This window comes from Procambarus clarkii, chromosome 5 (assembly GCF_040958095.1).
Source record: "Procambarus clarkii isolate CNS0578487 chromosome 5, FALCON_Pclarkii_2.0, whole genome shotgun sequence".
NCBI lineage: Eukaryota > Metazoa > Arthropoda > Malacostraca > Decapoda > Cambaridae > Procambarus > Procambarus clarkii.
In genome coordinates, this window is record NC_091154.1 from 35,109,361 (window position 1) to 35,133,864 (window position 24,504).

The 24,504-nt window shown below is 38.4% G+C and overlaps 1 protein-coding gene across 2 annotated transcripts in view; it reads right to left on the bottom strand.

The window, feature by feature from the left end:
* Positions 1 to 12,843: 12,843 nt before the first annotated feature.
* yem (yemanuclein) overlaps positions 12,844 to 24,504 on the bottom strand; it is a 75,179-nt gene continuing 63,518 nt past the window's right edge. For both annotated transcript variants that reach the window (XM_069301081.1, XM_069301083.1), the window contains exons 17-19: positions 22,087 to 22,228; positions 18,584 to 18,698; positions 12,844 to 13,725 (exon numbers count right to left, since the gene is read on the bottom strand). In XM_069301081.1, the coding sequence (XP_069157182.1) occupies positions 13,697 to 13,725; positions 18,584 to 18,698; positions 22,087 to 22,228 (286 nt within the window). In that variant the 3' untranslated portion in view covers positions 12,844 to 13,696. The remainder of the gene's footprint in view (positions 13,726 to 18,583; positions 18,699 to 22,086; positions 22,229 to 24,504) is intronic.

Sequence of the window (24,504 nt, forward strand, 5' to 3'; positions counted from 1 at the left end):
AGTTCTATTCCGTTGTGTATTTGTGAACTAAAGTCTTTGAAAATGTAATAAGTTTTACGAAACGCGCCCGTGTCGCGTCAGACTAGAAATAAAAATGAATTTTGGAGAATTGATTTTTGATTTACCTCCAACAGTGAAGCGTAATGTACGAAAGATTGAGAAAATTCGTGTTAGAATTATTAATCTTACTTTTTCGGTCATATTTAATAATATATGTCTACAGGAAAGACTGCTACCAAAATATACTAATATATATATATTATTTAATAAATTTGGTATATAAAAAAATTTAATTATATAAATTAATAATATATATATATATAAAGTACTGTACACATACAAATTTATTTTACAAAATATTTGTTACAATATATCTGGCTAAATTTGATAGTGAAATTTTCTTGCCATTTGATATAGGTGACTTGACAGTACTGTATAATGATTTAGCTTAGCTCACTTTGACGAAAAATATTATCAATACCAAATCTTCACATATTACATTTTTCCTCTCATAAGATCTACCAGAAAAATTCATAATTGTGTAAGCATTGTATGTATAGTTTCTTATGAAATCAGAAAATTATGTTTAATATAAAAGTAATTGTCATTTTTTTTTAGATAATATTCTTTATGCTAAGCCTTTTATAACCCAAAAAGATTCTAAGACCACTGGAAAAATATGAGAATCACTAATGAAACCTACATTCTCTTCTTCGTTTTCTGATGTGTGGTTCGAATATCATTCATTGCTGGGTTTTCAATTTAAATGAAGTGTGCATTTATCACCAATTAACTCAATACATCTGCAGGTATTCACATTTAGAAATAGAACATTGCTAAATATCACTGGTGGTAAAATTGTGCTTGCAATTACAAACATGAGCAAATGTTGTGCTATGAAAGATTTTTAATTAAAATTGTTAAAATTTACCAACAGAACTGTATATTTAAACATATTTAGTATAACAAAATTCAAATTCTAAATTTATATTGAGGTTAAATATAATACTTTTGTGCAAGCAAACAAACATAACAGTTACCAATGTGTTTCATTTTTCTGAACTGCACCACTCATATTAAAGGCCTCTCTTCTCTCTGCACATTTTACATAGCCTTAAATCTACACAATTTCCACATTTAAGGAAATGTTGAGTAACCCAGGCAGTAAATTACATAATTATCCTTAGGATAATTTCCCATGCAGTTACCAACTTTGTAAATTATTCGCAAGGCTCAAAATAATGATTTTTATTTACACGTAAATATTTAAGTGCAGATGGTACATTTCATGTGTTCTTTATATAGTATTTTATAGGAGACTACCACACACTTGTTTATTCATGAAGGTACATTAAATCACAAAGTCCAGATTTCTCCCTCAAGATACTGATAAACAGTAAAGGGGAGGTGTTATTCTTATTTTGTGATAGCATGTATGGCAGAGGGGTTCTTTATATTGCAGTAAGTAATTATCGAAAGAAGGCACCAAGCCGGGAAGACTATGTAGCACCATCAGTGTTGCTGGATATTCAAAAAGCATTAAATATTACTTAGGATGTCAGTATAGGAACAAAAAACACAAAAGGCAAGTGATATCAAAGATACTGTATCCGATTCACCAAGGATTCTATCGAGGAAAATTGGGAAACTAAGACCTACGATTGTCCTGAAAATTGGGACATTCATCAAGTGGACAACCATAAATTGGACAATTGAACTTGGGCAATAAGGAGCATAGTGACATTCCATTAAGTGCTTCGAGTTAATCGTGTACGGCCAATATGTAACCTAGCCAAAGCCATTTCCCACTATTGCAGCAGTGGGAGGAAGGCCAAGGGGAAAGTTTAGTTAAAAGTGCACCCATTTGTTACCTGTAATCCCAGACCAATGGCCCTGCCAGCCGTTTCAGATTGAGGAATGAATGACTGGGTAGAAATCAGAATACATAATGCCTTTTGGAAATATGGCAAGTGTGGGTAGCCTCCTTAGTGGCTGTGTCTGCATGTTCATTTTAGGTAATACCAATATGACTGGGAACTTGGTAAAACTCAATTGTATTAAATCTGCTAGAGATAAACAGCCAATGTTGGATTTTGACTACAAGATGTATAGGGTTAAATGACCCCAAAGCTACTGGGATACTGCAAGGGTCGATCACAATGACAAGAGAAAGCTGATGTCTGGAAAACAGTCGACGGAGTGCATACAATATTGCATAAAGTTCTGCCGTAAAGATGGTGGTCTCCAGGGGTAGGAGACCACCATCTCATAGGTTTGGTCAGGAAAGATGACAGTAGCCAACTCCGTCGGCAGACTTCGACTCATCTGTGAAGAGGGCTATGGAACGTGAGTGCAAAGAAGAGGCGCTTCATTAACGTAGGAGTGGAAGTATGTTGACCAATCCACACACTAGAAAATGAAGGGACGACGACGTTTCGATCCGTCCTGGACCATTCTCAAGTCGATTGTGATGAGGGAACGAGTTGAGGGCAATAAATAGGAAAGAGAGGTGAGGAACAAGGCAAAAGGTATGCAAGGTAAGGTGTAGTAGAGAGGATAGTAACAGGAAAAAGAACAAAGGTAACTGCAGAAAGCCTATTGGCCCCTACGAGGCAGCTCTTATTTATAACCACCCAATAAGAAGGGGATAGTAATGGAATAAGAAGAGGATAGCTAGGGATCGTAAGAGAAAATAATGGACAGAAAATGAAAAGGAAAGAGAAAGAAAAGATAATTGGAAGGGTAAGCTTATGTTAGGTCACATTTGTTAGAAAGATTACAGCATTTGAGTATATACTGTGAAAGGGAAGGGTCAACAGCAACAAAGTCAGAACTCAAGTTCATGTTGGGTACATTGTGTATTAGAGCCGATTCAATAAGACGGTGTCTGTGTAGAGTAGAGGCAGGAAAGATTATTTTGGAGGAAGACCAATCAATAGGATGATTAGAATCTTTAACATGACAGAAGAGAGAATTGTTTGTGTCTGCAGACTTAACACTTCTTTTGTGTTCTTTAAGTCTGTCATTAAGTGTACGGCCAGTTTCACCAAAGTATTGGAGAGGACAAGACAAGCAGGAAATAAGAGTAAACACCAGCAGCATTAGAAGCAGGAGGAGCAGTGTGAACTAGATTGCTACAAAGTGTGTTAGTTTGTAGAAAGGTGAGCTTTATGTCAAGAGGACGAAAAGTATTACAGTAGTAAAAGTTTTGAGTTCGGATATGAAGGGAAGGCAGAGCACCATGCTACTAGTATTGGAAGCAGGTCTAGGATGAAAGAAATTTTGTTTAGCTTGAGAATAAGCACAGTTGATGAAATGCAAAGGGTAACCAAGGCGAGAGAATGATTTGTAGATAAAGGCAATTTCAGCAACCCGTTCTCGCAAATTTAATAAGTCAATATTGACTTATTAAATATGTGCATAGGTGACATACTTAACATAATAGATACCCTTAAAAAGATTCATAGAAAACACCGACCTTACCTAACCTTGTTAGTATCTTAAGATAAGCATCTTATTGCTTCGTAATTACAATTATTACCTAACCTATAATAGGTATAGGTTAAGTAATAATTGTAATTACGAAGCAATAAGATGCTTATCTTAAGATACTAACAAGGTTAGGTAAGGTCGGTGTTTTCTATGAATCTTTTTAAGGGTATCTATTATGTTTAGTATATCACCTATGCACGTAGTTAATAAGTCAATATTGACTTTACGAATTTGCGAGAACGGGTTGATTTCAGAATCAAGAAACTGAGGATCGCTGATGCGTAGAGCGCGAAGGAAGAGAGAGACGAGGACACTTTTCTTAACAGGAGGAGTATGGTAGGAAAAGAAGTAAATATACATGCCACTATGCATGGGTTTGCGGTAGACAGAAAGAGAACCCGGGCACAGCGATGCGAATGTGAACGTCAAGAAAGGGAAGAAGGGAATTAGATTCCCATTCAACTTTAAAATGGATAGAAGGAGCCAGATTGTTAAGAGAGGAGAGGAAAGGCTGAAATAGACTAAGATCATGAGGCCATAGAGCAAAAATGTCATCAACATAGCAAAGCCAGAGAGAGGAATGAGTATCAATAGAAGGAAGGAGAACAGCTTCAAAGTATTCCATGTAGAAATTGGCAAGAACAGGGGAGAGAGGGGAACCCATAGCGACACCGAAAGTTTGAGTGTAATATTTACCGTTGAAAGAGAAAGAGAGTCAACACAGAGTCTAATGAGGTCGAGGAAAACGTCAGTGGGAAGCAGAAGAGGAAGAAGGCCCTCAGTCGCCTTCTGTCTAAGGAAAGAGAGAACGTCATCGAGGGGAACATTAGTGAACAGAGAGTCGACACCAAGACTAAGCATCATACAAGAGGGCTGTAGGCGCAGTCTTTCTATGAAGTCCTGAGAGTGACGAAGGTGGGCAGGAGAAACAGTGCCAAGGTAAGGCGTTAAGAGTTTTAACGAGCCAGGAGGCAAGAGGATAGCTGACAGAGCCCCGTGAAAAAATGATAGGACGAAAAGGAATACCAGGTTTATGAGTCTTAGGTAGACCATAGAAATATGGAAGAGAAGGGCAGATGACACTGAAACGTTTTAATGAGATTGAAGTCAGGATGACAAAGACTAAACAGTTGTCTTAGTTTGCAGTTAAAGGAAGTTTTGAAGTGATCCAAAGGGTTAGATGTCAGAGGGGCATATGTGTGGGAGTCAGAGAGCAAGACATCGGCTTTCTGGAGGTAGTACTCACAGTCAAGGACAACCACCGAATTTCCTTTGTCTAAGGGAAGGATAAGAGTAGAGTTGTTGGATTTCAGGGAGGCAAGGGCAAGCTGGAAGCGATGAGAAAGGTGGTGATTTTTAGAAAACAAGCTGTCAAGAACAGAGATAAGGGCTCCTCTAAAGGCAGACAGGTCTGAAAGAGTACAAGAGTTAGAATTGACAGACTTGTCAAGGGAACTGATGAGGTCACTAATCAGAATTTGTCTTAATTAAGAGTTCCAAGGGTACTCCATTGTTCAGGTACAGAACATACATTCAGGCAAGCATATTAGAACACACCCATATTGCAAGATTTACTTTTTAGTCTCACCTTCTTACCCCAATTGACCTTGCAGCTTTCAAATGTTGTCTAGGATTAAGTCCCCATGCAGTAGAAGTATAGCCATGGAATTTACTTTAAATGAATTGTTATTTTACTACCTTTATAGGGAATTTGTTCATAATGAAGATACTTACAAAACTATCGTTTTCTGCATTAACTGCAGTGGCGCCAGCCTAGCTTAGGATTCCAACTGTGTCCACACTGTTCACAGAAAGCAGTCTGTAAGAAGCACTGGTGGAATCTTGTTTTAAGCTCTTGCTTAAAATAAGATGTGCAGCTATTGTTAATATCACTCTTCCAGATGTAGGAAAGAATATTTTGCAGGTAATCATTCATGATATAGTGCCTGGCCTTCATCTTCAAGGGTCCATTATTACCGAGTAGGATATGGTGAATGAGCTCTATTTGCACTTCCTTACCAATAGCACTAGTTCTTGCCCGACTCCTCGTAGAAAGTAGCAAACCAGTAAAAGATTTAAGTTCAATAAAGTCAGACGCTAACATTTAGAGAGTACAAAGGAAATTATAGGGTAGATAATAGGAACATTCAAGACAGGGATGCTACAACAATGGGGATACTCTTTGGTACATTAGTGCTATCTTGAATGAAATGTGGCTTTTTCTTTGCATCCTCCTTCATGGCATTGAGACAGCAGAGCTAGAAAATGTACAGAGAATCTTTACTGCTTGCACAGAATAGTGAAACACTTGAAACTACTGGGACTGCCTCAAAACACTAAAATTGTACTCCTTGGTTCAGAAATGAGAGAGAACTCATAAAATACATGTGAAAAAAATACTGTTAGGTCACATCCAAAACCTGAACAGTGAAATTACCTACTGGAATGAGATGTAGTAAGAATTGTAAAAAAAAAAAAAAAAAAAGTTGGGACACTATTTAGAACACACAGTAAATATCTCTTGTCAACTAATATAATAAGTATCACTAGAATGACAGTACAGTAGTAGTTTCAAAAGAGAACTTAAGCTTTGGCTAGTTACCAGATCAGCCTACCTGTGATCACTGTGTGACTGTAGGCTACAAAGACAAACCTTCTCATAAACAAGGCAATCACCAAAAAAAGCTTGTTCCAGGCAAGCTGCAATACAAGAACTTGAAATCGAATACAAATTGCTACACAAGAGAAAACCAACAGTCAATGACCAGGTAAACTGAGGAAAGGTAAAAATGAACAATGACAAGAAAGTCTGCAAAAATCTAAATAAAAAATTCCAATCAGTATTCAAGATCAAACTGAAAGGGAAAAAATTAGGAATTCCAAGGAAGAATATATCCCACTGTGCTATCATTGATTACAGTAAAAAAGCATTTAGTAGATTTGGATGTATCAACAGCAGCAGACCATATAAAATTTCTTGAGTACTACCAGAAAAGGAAGTGGCAAAAAAAAAAATATACAAGCATGGGAAAGAAAATCAGTCTCAACAGACTTAATTAAATTTTGCAATAATAAAATCAATATAGGAAATAGGGATGGGTGAACTGTGAACTTCCTCAACTGTGAGGAGGCCTCTGACACAAGTTAGACATACAGGCTTGAAAGTTGGCATAACAGGAAAGGTATTATTAGACTGGTTGCAAAACTAACTGATGGGAAGAAGAGTATTCATAAGAGATGAAAATGGAGAGGTGATCGGTGATAAATGACTTGCCAAAAAAAGTGGATTTAGTCATGTCCTTATTTGCAAATGGGAACAAAAGCAAAGTAGGACTGAAAATGCTGAAGAGTGGTCAGACTAATAGCTTCCCAAATTTAACCATATTAAGTGCAAAGTAATAAAAATAGGTAATGGCAGTGCTTCTCAAACCTCCGTAAATTACCCAAAATTGGGCAAGTGTTTTCTTTGGGTAACAACACATCTCTGAAAACATTAAGATTTACTGTAAAATTTTAATAAATTTTAAAATTGTAAAACTCATTAATATTTATACTCTGTTTTGTTTTCGTACCACATGCTTTAAAACACTATGCATGGTTTATGTTAGACCAGTCTTTGATTATGCAGCATCTGCTGGGAACCAACACTTAGTAAAATGCAAAGTTTATACTGACAATATGAGACCTATACTTTGAGAACTGGGTCAATCAATTAAACAATTGGTGAAGATGATATGGAGATATGGGCACAGCAAACAACAATCCAAAACATTTACAATGTGAACAAAAATGCACACAAAAGCTTGCATAAACAAATCAAATCTCACTTGTTCAATGTCTAAAAATATAAACCAAAACATGTGTATGATTTTGCAATTTTATTTTTTTTGGCTTTATTTTAAAGGTTCCATATTTATATTTAATAATGCTTGTTTAGCCATCCCTGCAAGAAGAGACAAAACACTAGTCTAAGTCATTAAAACCATAAATGATTTTTCACCTGAGATGACAACCAAATCCACCTTTTCCTTTGAGCAAGGCCAAGTAAGTAATTCAAAAGAAAGGTGCCATGTTGGGATCAAGCAAGACCAATCCACCACAAAAAGAGCATTAACAGCAAATCAAAAACCTTCAAAATCAGAGCATAAATAAGCAAGAAGATAGAAGAAACACACTAGGTGCAATATCAGTTATCACCAACTAGGACACAATTTCTATCAGATACTGATACAGCACAACCCCAAGGAAACAAACACCCACTCAGAGTGTCACATGACAAGTCCCATCAGTTATTGTGGTTCATAAAGCAGCTTTGTTCTACCAGGATCAGCAGGCAGTTTCCCAGTACTAAGACAACCACATCGAACAAAAGTACCCAACCCAGCACCCTGTGACTTTGCACAGGGCTTCCTGTTGGAACAAACAAGATTCACTAATACATTGCCTAGGTGGCAACATATCTGAAGCCATCAGACTTTTTTTTTTTTTTTTAAGTGTCCTTCTGTGCCCTCCAAAAGAAGGCTGTGGGAATCATACCAATACCTGTTCCCTCCAGCACATTGTCACTAACACTGCTGCAAGAACAGTTATCCAGAATTCAGCCAACTTGCTTGAACCAAACCAGTTTGAGTTTGGCATTCTATAGAGGGTGTGAAATTGCAGCCCATGATGCTAGAGGATTCATTACCAACATTGACAAAACAGCTCTTATCATGGATTTAAAAAATGCCTTTATCTAGGTCAGAAGCAATGAAGTACTCCATGCTTTACATCATTTCTCTCCGTTCCATCCCATTTGTACATTCATGTTACAGTGAAGATCTAGTTATTTGCAGAATACAAAATTAACTCTTGTGAAGATACCCAACAGGGTGACTCCCTTGCCCCATGCTTTCTGCTCAAGTCATCAAAGAGGTCAATAAAAGTTTGTTCAGTTAACTTAACATTTGGTTTTTGGATGATGGTACTCTGGCAGGTCCCCCAGATTCCCTTTTAGAGGACCTCAAAATAATTCAGAAGCAAGGAGCCAGCCTTGGCCTCACCCTGAACCCCTCTCAGTATAGAATAATCTCCTTCAACACACACCACATTCTGTGATATTTACATAACCAATCCTGAAGATGGCACACTCTTAAGAGTTCCTTAGTAAGAAAATCACTGACCTGAAGAGAATGGAAAAGTGGACTCAAGACATCGACGCTCCAAATGCTCTTTACCTACTCATCGCATGCTTGTCCCTCCCCAAGTTAACATACTTAACATATATTCACAAACTCATAACAGCCCCAAGCTAGGTGAATATGATAGCTTATTGAAATTTATGCTATAAAAAATCCTTAACCTTTTGCTCAATAACCCAAAATGAAAATAAGCCAGCCTTCCCATTAAGACTTTGGGGCCCTTTGTGTATGCAAAGCCACCTAGATCACTGTACCAGCCTCCCTCTCTCCTCCTTAGCCTCTTGTCAACCTAGTGTAGGTAAATGTATCAGATTACCTAGGAAACTTGGTAGGGGTACCAGATCTCAGTTTTATACATTACATTGCTAGGAGGGTTTCTCTCGCAGCCGCTACCATGCAAGATCACTCGCCTCATGGTGGTGGTTCCCCATGTAGGTGACCCCTTAGTGATTTCCATGTTAGCAACAGACATGCATCTCAGACGAAAAGTCCTCCACCTTGCTCTAGCAATCCACACTGAACACAGGTGTATTTACAGAAAGGCAGAGGTTGACAGGTATGGTCAGCATTGCCTACTGTGCCAAAGCACAGGGGGCTGGCACTAGAGGCTCAATGAAGTTAATGACATATTAAGGAATTATACCACAACTGGCTGAGAGACTAAGACTCATTTCCTTATTTAGTCTGCATTTAAGTTGCAGACTAAGTTCTGCAACGTATAGTTGTGCTAGTCATCCAGATAGGATTACAGTGTGGGATAAGATGTGTGTATCAAACCGAAACTTCACTGACTTCAGCGTTAGGCATCCAGTTAATGTGGCTACTCATAGAGAATCAGTCAAGTTTCCATTGATTTGAAGATTTGGTGCTTTGGGTCAGAGCAGGAGGGAGCAGAGGATGAAAAAGAAGCAGGCATAAATTAATGAGCAGAAAGAAACAAGACTAGCAGCAGTAGAGAGAAAGAGGAGCTAGAAGAAAACCAATATTAGTAATAGAAGTAGAATAGTAGTAATGGTATAACTCACAATCTAGACTACAGTAATTTTTTGCTTACAAAACATTTCTTTAGAATCTGCACCTGCATGCAATATACAATATGACCACAGATACTGATGCAAAAGTGTCAAACATCTCCAGCATTGCCCTAAGATTTGTACTCTTACTTTAAGTCTCGAATGCTCTTAACCTTCCCTAATTTTAAATAAATTGGATAATAATGCCATTGTATACAATTTCTACTTGTATCACAGCATGCTATAATAAATTGCCTATAGCTTAACTTTTAAACACTCTGCAGGTAACTTATTTTGGCAAATCTGCCTAAATTTTAGTGCATAAAATGAATGATAGATAAAAAAATGCGACAAATATTTCTTGAGTGTACATATCATAATTATTTAGGTGTTGCATATATGAATGCCTAATTACATACATATGGGATGGCGAGTGTGTAAAAGTCTAGAAGCCTTAAAACGAAAGACCTGGGTAAAAAGACATTGTACACACACACATTTATTATTTATTTATATATATATATATATATATATATATATATATATATATATATATATATATATATATATATATATATATATATATATATATATATATACATACATACATACATACACACACACACACAGTAATAGTGTGTATGTATATGCATATAATTTCCAGCAGCTTTTATGAATGAAGTCTACCCATGATACAAAGAGCCCATTTCTTGCTCTACTAAATAGAAATACACTATTCAACTTAGAATAATAATATTTATGAACATTGAGTGTAAGGGGTTGTAATAATTTCTTAAAAAATATAGACATTGAACCTGGTTAAATGTTCAAAATGCCAGCTTTCAACGATGTTCAGGGCATTCTTTATGTTAATGTATATAACAACTGTATGTGGCAGTCTAAAAACTGTCTCGCATTCCAGCTTCATTCTGTTTAATCTTAATGGCCTAATTTATGAGACCAGGGTCATCTAGCTGAAGATGATTATAGTTTTAGGACAGAAAATATAAATAAGAACATTTCATTTTAATAACTTAGTTATCCATTTCTAGAATTTTTACAATTTAGTTAGTATTAAAAAAATTTCCAGCTCTCTGAATACAAGTAGTAAAATCTGAATAGAAAATCATTAGTGCTTGTTTTACAGCAGCACATTTAATTTAGGTTATATCATTACATACTGACCATTTTTTTACTATGAATTCATACATACATGACCCAGTGCATATAAATTCTTGGTTTAACACAGCAAAAAATCTATATACTGTATACATTAAAGTCAGGTCAGGTGTCCAAAGTAACTGAGAATGGGATATAAATTTCAATACCTGAGCTTATTCAACTATAAGCCATCAATATACCAAACTACTGTAACAAGTTTCATGCCAAATTAAAATAATTATCATTAATGTCATTAAATAAAATTTAGTGAACAAACTTAACAAAAACAATACATTTAAATAAAGAAAATTAAACTGTTAAAAACCTATGCAAAACAGTATGCACTGTAAGTAGAGAATTACAACTGAAATTATAGTCACACTTAACAAAGTTTATTACAAAAATTAGGCAAATCTTGTACTTAAGTATCCAAATAATCTCTTATAAAGTGTGAACATGTAATATATGATGGAATAGGTTGACAAGATGTCCAGAATATATCTGCTGGCTATTAGCCAAGTGCAATAACTTACTAATCTTGATGACTGATGCAGCATAGAAACATGTAAAGAGAGGGATAGATGTATAAGGTGAGTAAATGAGAGAAAGATTGAGTGGAAAAAGCAATTAAGGGGTGGGTGACATGGGTAAAGAGAGGGGGATAAGAAAGGAGTGGGGTTGGATGAGAAATGAGGAGAGGGAGTGAGAAAGAGGGGAAAAGGGGGAGTGTGAGAAAGAGTGATGTGAGAGAGGATGACGGGAAAAAGAGAGAGAGAGAGAGAGAGAGAATAAACTATAGTGGATTTTTTTTTGTCTCGCAGCCAGCGTATCTTAAAAAAAGAAAAAAGAAAAAAGAAAAAAGAAAAGAAAAATGCATCTTCAAAATCAACTGTGTCAGCAACAGATGAATCTTCTCATGATGATTTTGACTTCTACACAAGGAAAAAGCAATTTGTTAGTGGTGAATTTTCCTTTTTCGTGAACAGGTGACTGAATTATGAATAAATTTAAATGGAAAATTGTTTACCAATTTAAAAATCAAAATTGCTATAATGTGGTATAAAATCTTGTTTTGTAATTTCAAAACAAGTGGAAATTATAATAAAACAGAAATAAGAGGACATTTAAGGGGTGCCCAAATCAACTTTACTCTTGAATGATGTTTTCAGATTTAAGGCTAAGTATGAAAGAGATGTAAAACGTAACCATGGTTATTAAAAACCACATTAAAAATCATTTTAAATAATTGTTTAAAACAATTTCAGATTTACAAATTTTATTGCAGTCATTTTGATGGTATCATTTGGAAAGGTTAGCCACAGTTCTACACTATACTGTACTTCTGTTAGATGAAATTTCTAATTTGTTTCCTAATAAAAAAAATCACAAATTTTTTATTTTAATTTTTGTTTACCTCCAAAATTCTATCACAAAAACAGCTCAAACACAACTCTAAAGCCTGCCAAGCTATGTATTATGTGAAAATTTCAGCAAAATTGGATGAAAACTAAAAAAAAAAAAAAAAAAAAGAAAAAAAACTGAAAGTGGGTGTTTTGAGATTTGAATGTTCCTGCCAAAAATGCACCGTAAAAAATCCTCAACAATATCCGCTTTAATTATATAACATACTATATAAACACTTTCTAATTACTTGTATTTAGTTTATCTGTTTATAATTTTTTCATAGCAAATAACAAAATACTAGTTGGCAACTAATCATGAGTGCAAGATTTTCTTGTCGTAAGAAAATCTAAATAAAATAGTGATTAGAATCAAATAATTTCCATCAAATAAAGCTGAAAATGTAGTTAATACTTTAGGCTTAACATATATATATTATAATATATATAAATATATTATATATATATATATATATATATATATATATAATATATATAATATATATAAATATATAAATATATATATATATATATATATATATATATATATATATATATATATATATATATATATATATATATATATATATAATATATATATACAGTATATATATAAAAAAGGGAAGGAGGGTGGGGACCTTAATAGAGCACTGGCTGGCAAGAAGGCTAAAATGGCTGGATATTTAGCAAGAATTAATGAATGGGGCAGGTATATTTATCAAAACACAGCACTACCATAGTCTTTAAATTAAAGACATGTTATTATCAATTACAACAGCTAACTATATCAAAAGGTTGTATTGTACCTATCATTATAATAAGTTTAATTACTAAATGAATATCTTGCAATTCAGGTACAACTTAACACTTGAGTAAAACAATTTGTTACTCACAATTTCTTTGATAAAAATATACATGTAAGGCCTTTACAAATAGAATACTTGCATATATCATAATTAGTAAAGAGGAAACACCACACTGGTGCTAACCTGCACTCGGTCAGTATACAAACCAGAGATACACACAACACTATTCAAATAGCAAGTGTTTTCCGAATATATGATGCTGGATAGTTCTCCAGTATTATAATGGTAAAATTTGTTGTTTACCATACGGCATTTATGTAAATAGCAGCTACTTCAATATATATATTATATATATACACACATTATATACACACACATGTACATACGTACATCACACACACACACACCCAGTATTATATATACACAGTATATAAAAAACAATAATAGTATCATCTGCTTCACTTCCAGCTTATGCTCATATCCTACACCATGCTGGCAGTTTACATGCAACTTCAGCTATTCCAAGAACCTATGTACAGTACTGGATTCTTGCAATTCAATCCACCATTGTACATTCCAGGTGTCATGTTATCCAAATGCGAGGCATTTACATCTATACTTTACATTCCAGTTTTTAAATTCATTCAAAACTGCCCATGGCGTTGACCGGAACCTGAAAAATCAAATAATAAATGTAACGAAATGCCCTTTTTCTGGTAGGGTCCTCAGTAGCTTCCTATATTATGTGCTGATACAGCAAAGTATGAAGGAAATGCACCGGGGTCTCAGAGATGCCACTCTTGGCTACCATGAAACAAGACCAGAATCTAGCTCACTCTCTCTGATGCAAGGGATCTTGGGGGTCAGAGATCAATCACATAGAAAAGTACCCAACAGAAAGCATAAGTACAGTACAATATAATTGGGCTGCATAGTTTGGCTTTAAAACTCTCAACCTCCTAAAGAGAAATTAGCAAGTACCCCCTCCCCCTTGCAGAGGGCTGAGAGAGGGTGTGATGGATAAAAGGGAAATTGGAGAGTGTGTGACAGCTAGCTAACCAGTTGTCGGTTCGCTCTGTATACATAACAGCAATGATCATTTGCCTTATAACATATACCTAATTTTATCCAAGCAGTGGGCTTTGATGTATTTAAACTTTTCCTTTTGTTTTAGGTTCATCTGTGATCCACAAGCTTCATTGCTTTGTAGGGAGCCAAATGTTGGCCCTGGTTCCATTTAGCAAAGGGTTGGTCTTGGAGGTCTGGTGCATCACCTTAATGCTTGGCTGGACTATTATTTAGCTCAGAGGGCTACTGAGGAGGTGCCTTCACAGAACAAAATAGAATTATACATATTATAAAAGTGCACTATTTATATATTAAACTTTAAAATATACAAAAAATAAAAAATACAATAAAAAATAATAAAAATTTATGATATTTAACAAATAACTAAGCATGTTTCCATCACAGCTGATTGAGTGAGGTATCTGGGTGTACCTCACAATGCAAGCAATATTATGAATATTATTAAACAATAATGCTCCCTCTTTCCCTACACACCTTTATTACAATTTGAACACATTTTACAGAGGGAAAGAATGAGTGTGGCAGGAGGGTAGGCGAGTGATGATGGGGGGAAATGAGTGAGAAACACCCATCTACTACAGACAACCACCTCGTTGCAAGTGGAGAGTTCTTACCTATATGTTCTGGCCATGTTAGTTAATACCTTGGGAATCCACATTTCACCTTTGGATAAGTAGATAAAAGTGAGAGTTTTGGAATGTGAGCTTTGAGATAAAATGTTTGTGGGTGGATAGTAGTGATTTGATGTGATTTGCCAGGTAGCATGGCCCTTTGCTAATCACCGCCGAGACTTTAGCAACACTTCATTTGTTATCGGTTATTCTTAACTTTTCCATGTAGCACTTGATCCTTATATACAATAAAACATTAAGCCATAACTGCTTGGTTAAGTGGCTGTCTCAAACTTCACTGAACAAATTATTAAAATATTATATACTGATTTTGTTTTACGAGCACAACAAAACCTAATTTTTAAACTACATTTAGGCTTCCCTATAATCTTTGTCATATGACATTTTGAAACTGCTGGTAGTTCTGACATCCACCACCTTCACTTTTAAATTGATTCAATCATCCACAACTGCTTGAAATAAATAAATAAATAAGTTGCAGGATTAAAAAAAAAAGGTCTTGAAGTTGCAGGAAGCAAAAATTCAATCTTCTCAACTGTGTAAATTCCAGTTACCATTTGGTATATGACAATTATATTGCCTCTTTTCCTTCTATCTTCTAACATGGTATATTAAATTTACCCAGCCTCTCCTTGCAGCCTTTTATAGTTTTCCGATATGCTTCTTGAGATATGGACACCATACAACTGCTTCATATTCAAATTTTGACCTTATAAATGTCATTAACAATTTCATTAGTGTTTTTCCATCCCTACATTTAAAAATGATTCTACAGTTTGCTCCTCACAATGCCTTTGATGACAGCTTACAAGCCTGTAGATTTTCTTTTTCTCAGAGTTTTTTTAATATTTTTTCATCTAATTTGTGAGTTGCATGTGGTCTATTTTCCCTTATTCCACATTACATAATGTGGCATTTATTGACATTAAATTTCTTTTGCTATGTGTTGCTCTATTTATTCTTTTTTCCAGATCATCTTGAAGGGCATGACTATCATCTAAGTCTCTTATTTTCCTTGCAGCTTAGTAGTATCAGCAATAAACCAGCGTTGAATTTAATGAAACGCCATTTATTGGGCGAGTCCCAGAAGCTCCCTGGAGCTATCCAGGCTGGATGGATATGTATATCTGTCTGGCATCAGTCAATGCATGGAGTTCTGCCTACCAGGGACCACGAGACAGAACCTGGCCCTCTCTAGAGCGGCACGAGGAGCAATGGCCTAAAGACTCCCCTGTGGTTGGGAGCATTCTATGTCTGCCATCAACCGGGACAGGCACCCAGAAAGGTAGGCGCCCCAAAACAAACCCCTATTCTGGTAAAATTATCGCGACAGAAAGCCAAACAGGTGGACAGAACTCCCCAAACGAAAATTAGCAAACTAGTATGACATCATCATGTCGCCGCGCCGCTGTCTGCGCAACCCCCCCCCCTACCCAGAAGGGAAGGGGAAGCCCCAGACCCATTTGGCAGCGACCCAACCTAGAGTTCGTAGGCTGGATGTCAAAAAGCATGAAAAACACCGCCGACCAGAAGGAGGAAGGGAGGGATGCCGGGGAGCCTCTGGGACTCGCCCAGAAAATGGTGTTTCTTTACATTCAATGTTGGTTTTCTGGGGGAAGACCTGTCGGCTCCCCGGAGCTAACTACCCAAAGACAAGGAAAAAACAGGGATTTACCCGGGAGGCGGTTTGTCCTCACTCTTCAACGCAAAGTCGAGACAACTGGCTGCAACCGCCGACCCAAGGCAACACAGGCCATACCTAGCACCGGAACATTTACCAGATAGCGAACAGCCAGGACACTGTTCGACCTCCAAAACCCCTGCGCTCGAATGTCAACCCAAGACGTAAAACCACTAAGGAAGGGGGCCCACTGGTCAGATCCATACACAACGACTGGAGGAACCGATTCGAATGCCTCCGTCACCACTCGAGACTGCTCGAGTTTCAAAACCAGCTAAATCCTGCCCCGACCCCGAAGCTCTCAGATACTTCAGAGCCGAAAGCATGAGGGGGACCAGAATACACCACAGCAGAGGAAGAACGAGGGGGGGTGCGGACGGAACCAAGGCTGAAGCGTCCAATACTCCCCCAAGTTCGGATCCCTAAATAAAATGCGGGGCAGCAATTAACCAAGCACGTTGCAGCAACCTAAACCTAGCATGCAATGATGGAGTTGCCTGCACCCGGATAACGTCATTAGTTAATTGGGGTGAAATGAGTCGCAAACAAGTAACAGTGCTCGCAGGACTCTGGGTCGAAGGTGTCACTGACCCAACAGGCAGCAAGACAGAGGTAAAAACAATGAGCGTTGCCCTGAGACCAGGGGACAAAGCATCCCTCAAACTCGCACAAAGCGAGAGGGTACCCAGAGGTCGCATCTATAGGGCCCCATGAGCCCCCGCAGGGATTCCCAGGGCCCTTAGACTGTTATCGATAAGGGTAAGCCCAGATAGGGTACTACTGACGCCCAAGTCTACCAAACAAATCACTAAAATCTAAACCCCCGGGACGTGTCCACTCACGCGAGGCCAAGTAGGGGGTACCACCCAGAAACACAGATAGAGAGAAACCTAAGGGACAGATAGGGGGCAACAAACCAAAGGCAGACACCCCCCACCCCCACCAGGCAGGAAAACAAAAACAAAAGAAAACCCCCACGAAAGGACAACATACCCAGGCAGAACAGAGCTGGCTGCCATTATAGGTAATAACTAGCTGCACAGTATCCCGTGCCCTACCAGTGCAAACTACCCCTTAACCTAAGGTAAACAAGGGAGGAGGAAAACCCCCAGCATACTCGGGGCGCTCAATTACCGAACAGCAAAAGACCAACAGAGGTAGACCCCAAGGTGACTTGTGGAAGATAACCCCAAGCCCCAAGGACAGCACTTACAGGGCACCTAGGGAAGGTGACCCTAGGCACATGCAGCCCGAGTACTTGGGAAATTACTCCTGGCTCGTTCACCACCAGAGAAGACTCGCCCCACACCACATGGCACAGAGGTGAAGGTGCCGGCATGAGGGGTCTGGAGCTTCCCCTTCCCCCTTCTGGGAAGAGGGGAGCTGCACAGATGGCTGCGCGGCAAGTGGTGACGTCATGCTCATTTGCATGTTTTTCTTTGGGGAGTTCTGTCCACTCGTTTGACTTTCAGTAGTAGTTTCAACCAGAACAGGGGTTTGCTTTGGGATGCTTACCTTTCTGGGTTCCTGACCCGGTCGATGGCAGACACAGAATGCGCCAAATCACATGTATGTGCTATTCTATAGGCCACTACTTCTCGTGCCTCTCTGAGGGGACCAGGTTCTGGCTCGTGGTCCCCAGTAGGCCTATGAACTTCATTCACACTGATGCTAAAGTCAAATATATTACATATCAGCCTGGATAGCTCCGGGGAGCCGAAGGAGTTCCCCCAGAAATGTTTTATAATTCTGAATGCTCTCTGATAAACTGCCTACACAGTGAACATTATTACTGCTGTTAGTATTGAATCTTGTGGTACTTCACTATATAAATATATTTGGTGGCCAGATTTCACCTCTTTTTTTCCTAATTTCCCCCCCTCCCCTCCACCTCTCTCCTACCTCATCCTCTTCTTTTCATTTTGCCCCATCTCAACATGCACCAGAAAAGCAGAAATCAAGCATCCTCGCATTAAATGCATTATGGATAAAACTTCCCCTGCATTTTAAACCTGGGCCATTTTATGGTTGAGTATAATATATAGTACATGAAGCTTTATTTTTAGTATACATGTAACAATTTTAAGAACTGGCTGATGTCAACTAATGATGAATCATTCTTGACTTACCTGGCTGTTTAGCTGAGGGGAAGGACTCCATAGACTTTCCCATCTGAGTCATTAATTTTAACATATCACTGTTTGATAGTCCAGCCATCCCTGTTAGGAAGCTTCCTGCATTTAGCTGAAAAAAATCATGAAATTACTCTAAAAAGTTTTTTTTTTAACATGCTCTAAACATCACTTTTCATTAAAGTTAGTATTATTATACAGGGATCTTTGGATAGATCAGATGACATCCAGTATGGCTGATCACTCATTTATTTGAGTATTCCATGTGAAACTATGTTATACAATTTTTGTGGTAGTTTTAAAATAAGAATTTAGTACGACACCAAGAGGCTATATAATCACTGTTATGGATAATTTGAATGTTATAGTGGGAATGGGCCCTGAAAATGACATAACGGGTGTCCAGTAACCTGAAACCTAACAAATTTGGAGCTCAATATAATATAAAGCTTAACACTATCGCGCGCGACGCGTGAGCGCTGCAGACTTTGACGTCATGGGGCGGACTGTGCGAGCGAGTGTGCCGCGACGCCTAAATGTGTATACTCGTTTCAGTTTTCTCACCTTAATTCTCGTGCTAGATCGTTCGTTTTGGTATCATTGTGTTCGCAATTAAATTCCCTGCAGGTGTATATGCATATAATGTCCAAAAGCCTGGCGAGACTCCCCACAGCAAAGCCTAAAGTTAGCCATGAACGAGCACCAATTTGCACACCACAACCTAATGAGTATACTCGTTCAGTTTGATAACATCAATTTTCATGTTACATCGCTCGTTTTGGTATCAAATTGTTTGCAATATAAAGGCCCGCATTTTAAAACTAGTCTCATAATAATAGAGCAATAACTGGAATTTTAACTAATATTTTAATTTTGGATGCTCATCATCACAATTATTTATATCTTTCCAGTGTTCTGACATCAATTTTCGAGTTACGTCGCTCGTTTTTGTTTCAAATTGTTTGCAATCTAAAGGCACGCATTTTAAAAGTAGTCCCATAATAACAGCACAATAAATAGAATTTTAACAAATATTTTAAAATTTAAAATTTAGACCCAAAAAAATATTTATAATCTTTCAAGTGTTCTGACATCAAGTTTCGTGTTACATCTTTCATTTTGGTATCAAATTGTGCGCACTCTAAAGGCGCTTATTTTGAAACTATCCCGAGGTCAATCGGATAAAAAATGAATTTTATACAAATATTTTTGGAGTGGACACGAGTCCTGTCCATGGCTAGGACTCAAAAGAAAAAAAGTGGACGTGATCGATGTCCAAAGCAAGCAATACTGTTAATATTAATGCTTAGAATTTGCTACTGGAACTATATTTGAAGGTTAAAAAGAGGGACCCTCCCTCCCACCCCGCACATGTCAGATGTGTGGAAATTACAAACCAATTTGGTAACATTAATACTTGCCATTTATATTCTATTTTTTTTTTTTGCTATTCTTGTGCCTTTAGTAGTAAATACAGCGGAACCTCGAGTGACGAGTGCCTCAATCTACGAGCATTTCAAATAACGAGAGCGCCACTCTGCGAAAATTTGTCTCGAATGACGAGCTCTCGCTTGATTAACGGGAAAAGCATAAGGTGCTTCCTAGCATTCCCGCTAACTCTCGCAAATTCTAGGAACTCTCTGACAATGCAAATAACTTTTTTTTTGTTTTAAAGATGTTAATGATGCTGGGATGTAAAGGGGTGACTGCTGTAATGTTGTAATGTTGCAAAGCATTGACTTTTGTTTTTTAAACAAAAATAGAACAAAAATAAAAAAAAATTGAAGAACAAATGTCAAAAAGGTTCATTCAGTGAATGTTAGGTAGGCTGCTACATTTTCTAAAAAAAAAAAAAAAAAAAAAAAAAAAAAAAAAAAAAAAAAAAAAAAAAAAAAAAAAAAAAAAAAAAAAAACGTGATTACGCCATTTTCTGGTCGAGTCTTGGAGGCTCCCAGGGCAATCCAGGATGAATGGATATGTATATCTTTTCGGCATCGGTCAATGCATGGAGCTCTTGCCTACCGGAGACCACGAGCCAGAACCTTGCCCCCTCTAGAGAGGCATGAGGAGCAATGAGCTATAGAGACCCCCGCCCTGTGGTTGGGAGCATTCTATGTCTGCCATCGACCGGGACAGGTACCCAAAAAGGTAGGCACCCCAATACAAACCCCTGTTCTGGTAAAACATTTGCAACCGAAGGCCAAACAAGTGGACAAAACTCCCCAAACGAAAATTAGCAAACTAGCATGACGTCAACAGTCGCCGCGCCGCTGTTTACGCAACCCCCCCCCCTCCCCCGGAGGGGGAAGGGGAGCCCCAGATAAACCCGCCGAAGACCCAACCTTCAATTCTTAGGCTGGATGTCAAAAAGTGTGAAAAGACATCGCCGACCTGAGGGAGGGCGGGATGCCGGGGAGCCTCCGGGACTCGCCCAGAAAATGGCATTTCCTTACATTCAACGCTGGTTTTCTGGGGAAAGCCCTGTCGGCTCCTGGAGCTACCTCACCACAGATAAGGAAAAGAGGGAAAGATTCAGGAGGTGGATGCCACATGCCCTAACATAAAAACAAGACCACAGACGAAAAGAAAGGACCCTGCAGACGACCCAAGAGACCCGAACCCCAGAACAGAAAGAAGGGAAGGAAGGGAACCCGGGCAAACCAAAATGCATCCCCAGCCCCAGAGGCTAAGACTCCCAGAGAACTGCGAAGAGCTGCAACCGAACAACAAAAGAAAGCACCCTGGCCAAGGAGGCCAAGACCGTCAGTAGTTTCAAAGCGTTATATGGCAAAGAGTGCTGGGAAGACAGGACACCACGAGCGTAGCTCTCATCCTGTAACTACACTTAGGTGATTACATCATGCTCGTTTGCTAATTTTCGTTTGGGGAGTTCTGTCCACTCGTTCAGCTTTCGATAGCAATAGTTTCACCAGAATAGGGGTTTGTTTTGGGGCGTCTAACTTTCTGGGTGCCAGATCCGGTCGATGGCAGACATAGACTGCTCCCAACCACATGGGCATTTCTATAGGCCACTGCTCCTTGTGCCTCTCTGAGGGGGCCAGGTTCTGGCTCATGGTCCCCGGTAGGCAAGAACTCCTTGCACACTGATTGATGCCAGAAAGGTATACATATCCATTCAGCCTGGATAGCTCTGAGGAGCCGACGGGGCTCCCCCAGAAAAAACTATTATTACTGATTATCTGTGATAGCATTGTATTGCTTGTGTGTGTTGACTAGTTCGGGAAGAAACAGTGCAATAGTATGAGAAAGCCTGATCCTAACCTGGGCAGCAGGCAAAGGAGGAGCCCTTTACAATGAGGCCTGGCAAACAAGCCTCATATAGTGGATTAATAAAACACTACAGTAGAAGTATAAAAGTTTTCTAATCTTAGTTAGCTGCAGTCACTCAAAACCTATCATGCTATATTTGATTTACCACATCCAAAATACAGTACAGTATATTTTGTTATTGGCACAATACTGAAATTCAATCAACTAACCTGAGACCATATGTCTTGCTGTTGGTGAGATGTAAGATTATTTGCTTGATGCTGCTGTAGTTGTTTATACATATTCATTTGTTGCTCTGGTGTCATACTGCTTAATATTGATTGATTCATTGATGCCCCATACTGGTCCAACCTGTGAATAAAAAAAAAAAGATTCTTTTAATTATACAAAGGTTATTTAACCCTTAACCACTTAACTGCGCCAGCCGAGTATTCTCGGTCGGCGGGAAACTGCGCCAACCGAGAAAACTCTTTTTATTTTTCCGTACCCATTCTAAATGTGTGTGAGGTTGGTTGTGTACGAAATGGACTCTTAGAACCTCCAGTGAAAGGCAGCCATCTTGGAAAAAATTCCCAGAATGCCCTAGGGCTGCTGGCTGGGTTAGTACTGAATGAGCAACCATGGGTGGCGCACGCGCCTCTGGCTCCCAAACACCGATCTGACGAGGTGTTGAAAGATAACGCTCTGTCTGTGAAATTCAAACCTTATTGTTTGAAGAACATAAGGGTCATAATATTAGTGAAGCTATGCGCAATAAGGACCTAACACAAAAGTTGGATGTAAGTGATATAGCACCTATGAGGACGATACAGCGAGCGTATCCAGTTGTAGCTCTTGAGCGTCACCCTTGCAATCCTATGCTATCTCCAATTTATTTAGATGATACATAGATGAATTCGCTTTCTGCGTTCAGTGATGATGCATCTGATACAAGTAGCATAGATGAAGTGTTAGCGACTTCCATGGTGGTGTTTTCCATAGATATTTTCAAGAATACCTGAATCTCTTCCTGACTGATGGACACTCTTTGAGGCTAGCTGAATCTCTTTCTGACTGATGGACACTCTTTGATTCAAGCTGAATCTCTTCCTGTGTGGGACCATACAAAGCGATCTTTTCCAAGACTACCTTACAAATTGATCTTTTCCTATAATCGTTTCAATACTACCTTATGCTTTACAAGCTTGGCTACATATGACCTACAAGTACTAAAGCCAAGGATGTACGTGAGTGCGTTATTTGCAAGCACACAGAATGAAGAAAAAGGAAGTGAAAATTTATCTGTACTTAGTGCAACGTGAGCAAAGTTGCGCTGTGCACCATGGACTATTACTCACTCCCGAAGTACTGAGTGTGTAATACAGTGTGTTACTGTGTAAATAGTGTCAAACTAGCAAGCATGGCAAGTCATGCTTATGACACCACCTCTGTCACCCAAATGGTTCCTCCCAACATACTCCTTTTGCTTTTATTACACTAATGCACACTTTATATATAAGTACAGTATCTACATTTGTGTTCACCATAGAGAACCACTAAGCTGCTATGGTGATTGCAGACAACAGGTGGCCACACAGATACAGCAGACAACACTACCTCCCTCAGCATTACTCCTCCCACACAGTGCTAATTATCACAATCCTGGTCATTTTTATCAGTAGGGGTCTTCTGTAATACTGTCATCGCTAAATAATAGCAGTTACATATTTACTTTGACATTTTTAGATGCTGTGGTCATAAGATAAACAGCAGTGCTGTTAGCTCATGCTGCGTGTACCAGCCTTGGTTGCTCACACAGTACTGTGGCTGTTATATCTGAGAATAATGGCCACGATTTTTTTTAAACATAGCGTCTGTTAACAAGAGCCCTGAGAAAGCTGATGTGAAACCCGTGTAGCCACGGGCCATGTTACTCCGGTCGTATATATATGCCATGTGCAGTTTAAGGGTTAAAAATTGTCATTATACAGTATTTGTACGGTACTTCTTGAAATACTTCTAAATTATTTTAAATTTGCTGTTTCATTATACAACAAGTGAACCTATACACAATTTAACTCGTACACTAGGCTTTTTCTTGGGCAGTCCCCGGTATCTATCCTGCTGAGATTGCTCCACAAATGGGTCACATCAGATGTGGGGGTTCAGCTTAGCCTACCAGAGAGAAAACTTGACCTCACAGAGACACAGAGCACATGACAATTCACCACCACACTGGGAAAGCATCCGAAGTCAGTGATACTTTACAGACAACTGGAGGGATAATAAACAGCTAAATCTCAAAGCAGCCAACAACTCTGCTAATAATTCACACAGAACAAGTTAAACATTCAAAATTAGAGTTTAGAGTGAAACTCACAGTATCGAATGCCACCACCAGGTGGTCCAGCTTCCCCACACAGCCATTTTCCTTACTTGATTGGCTATAAAATAAATGTGCTGTCTACAGAAAGAGCCAGGTGTGCATATTGGATCAAGACCTGTGCAGAATCCTCAAGCAGCAGAGCTTGTCAGTTTAAAGTTAACACTGCACATGCACATATGGTACACAGAATAGTACAGGTAATGGTAAAAATAAATTAATCAATCCTTAGCAACATTTGAAAGTTTACATTTCTTTGAGTATT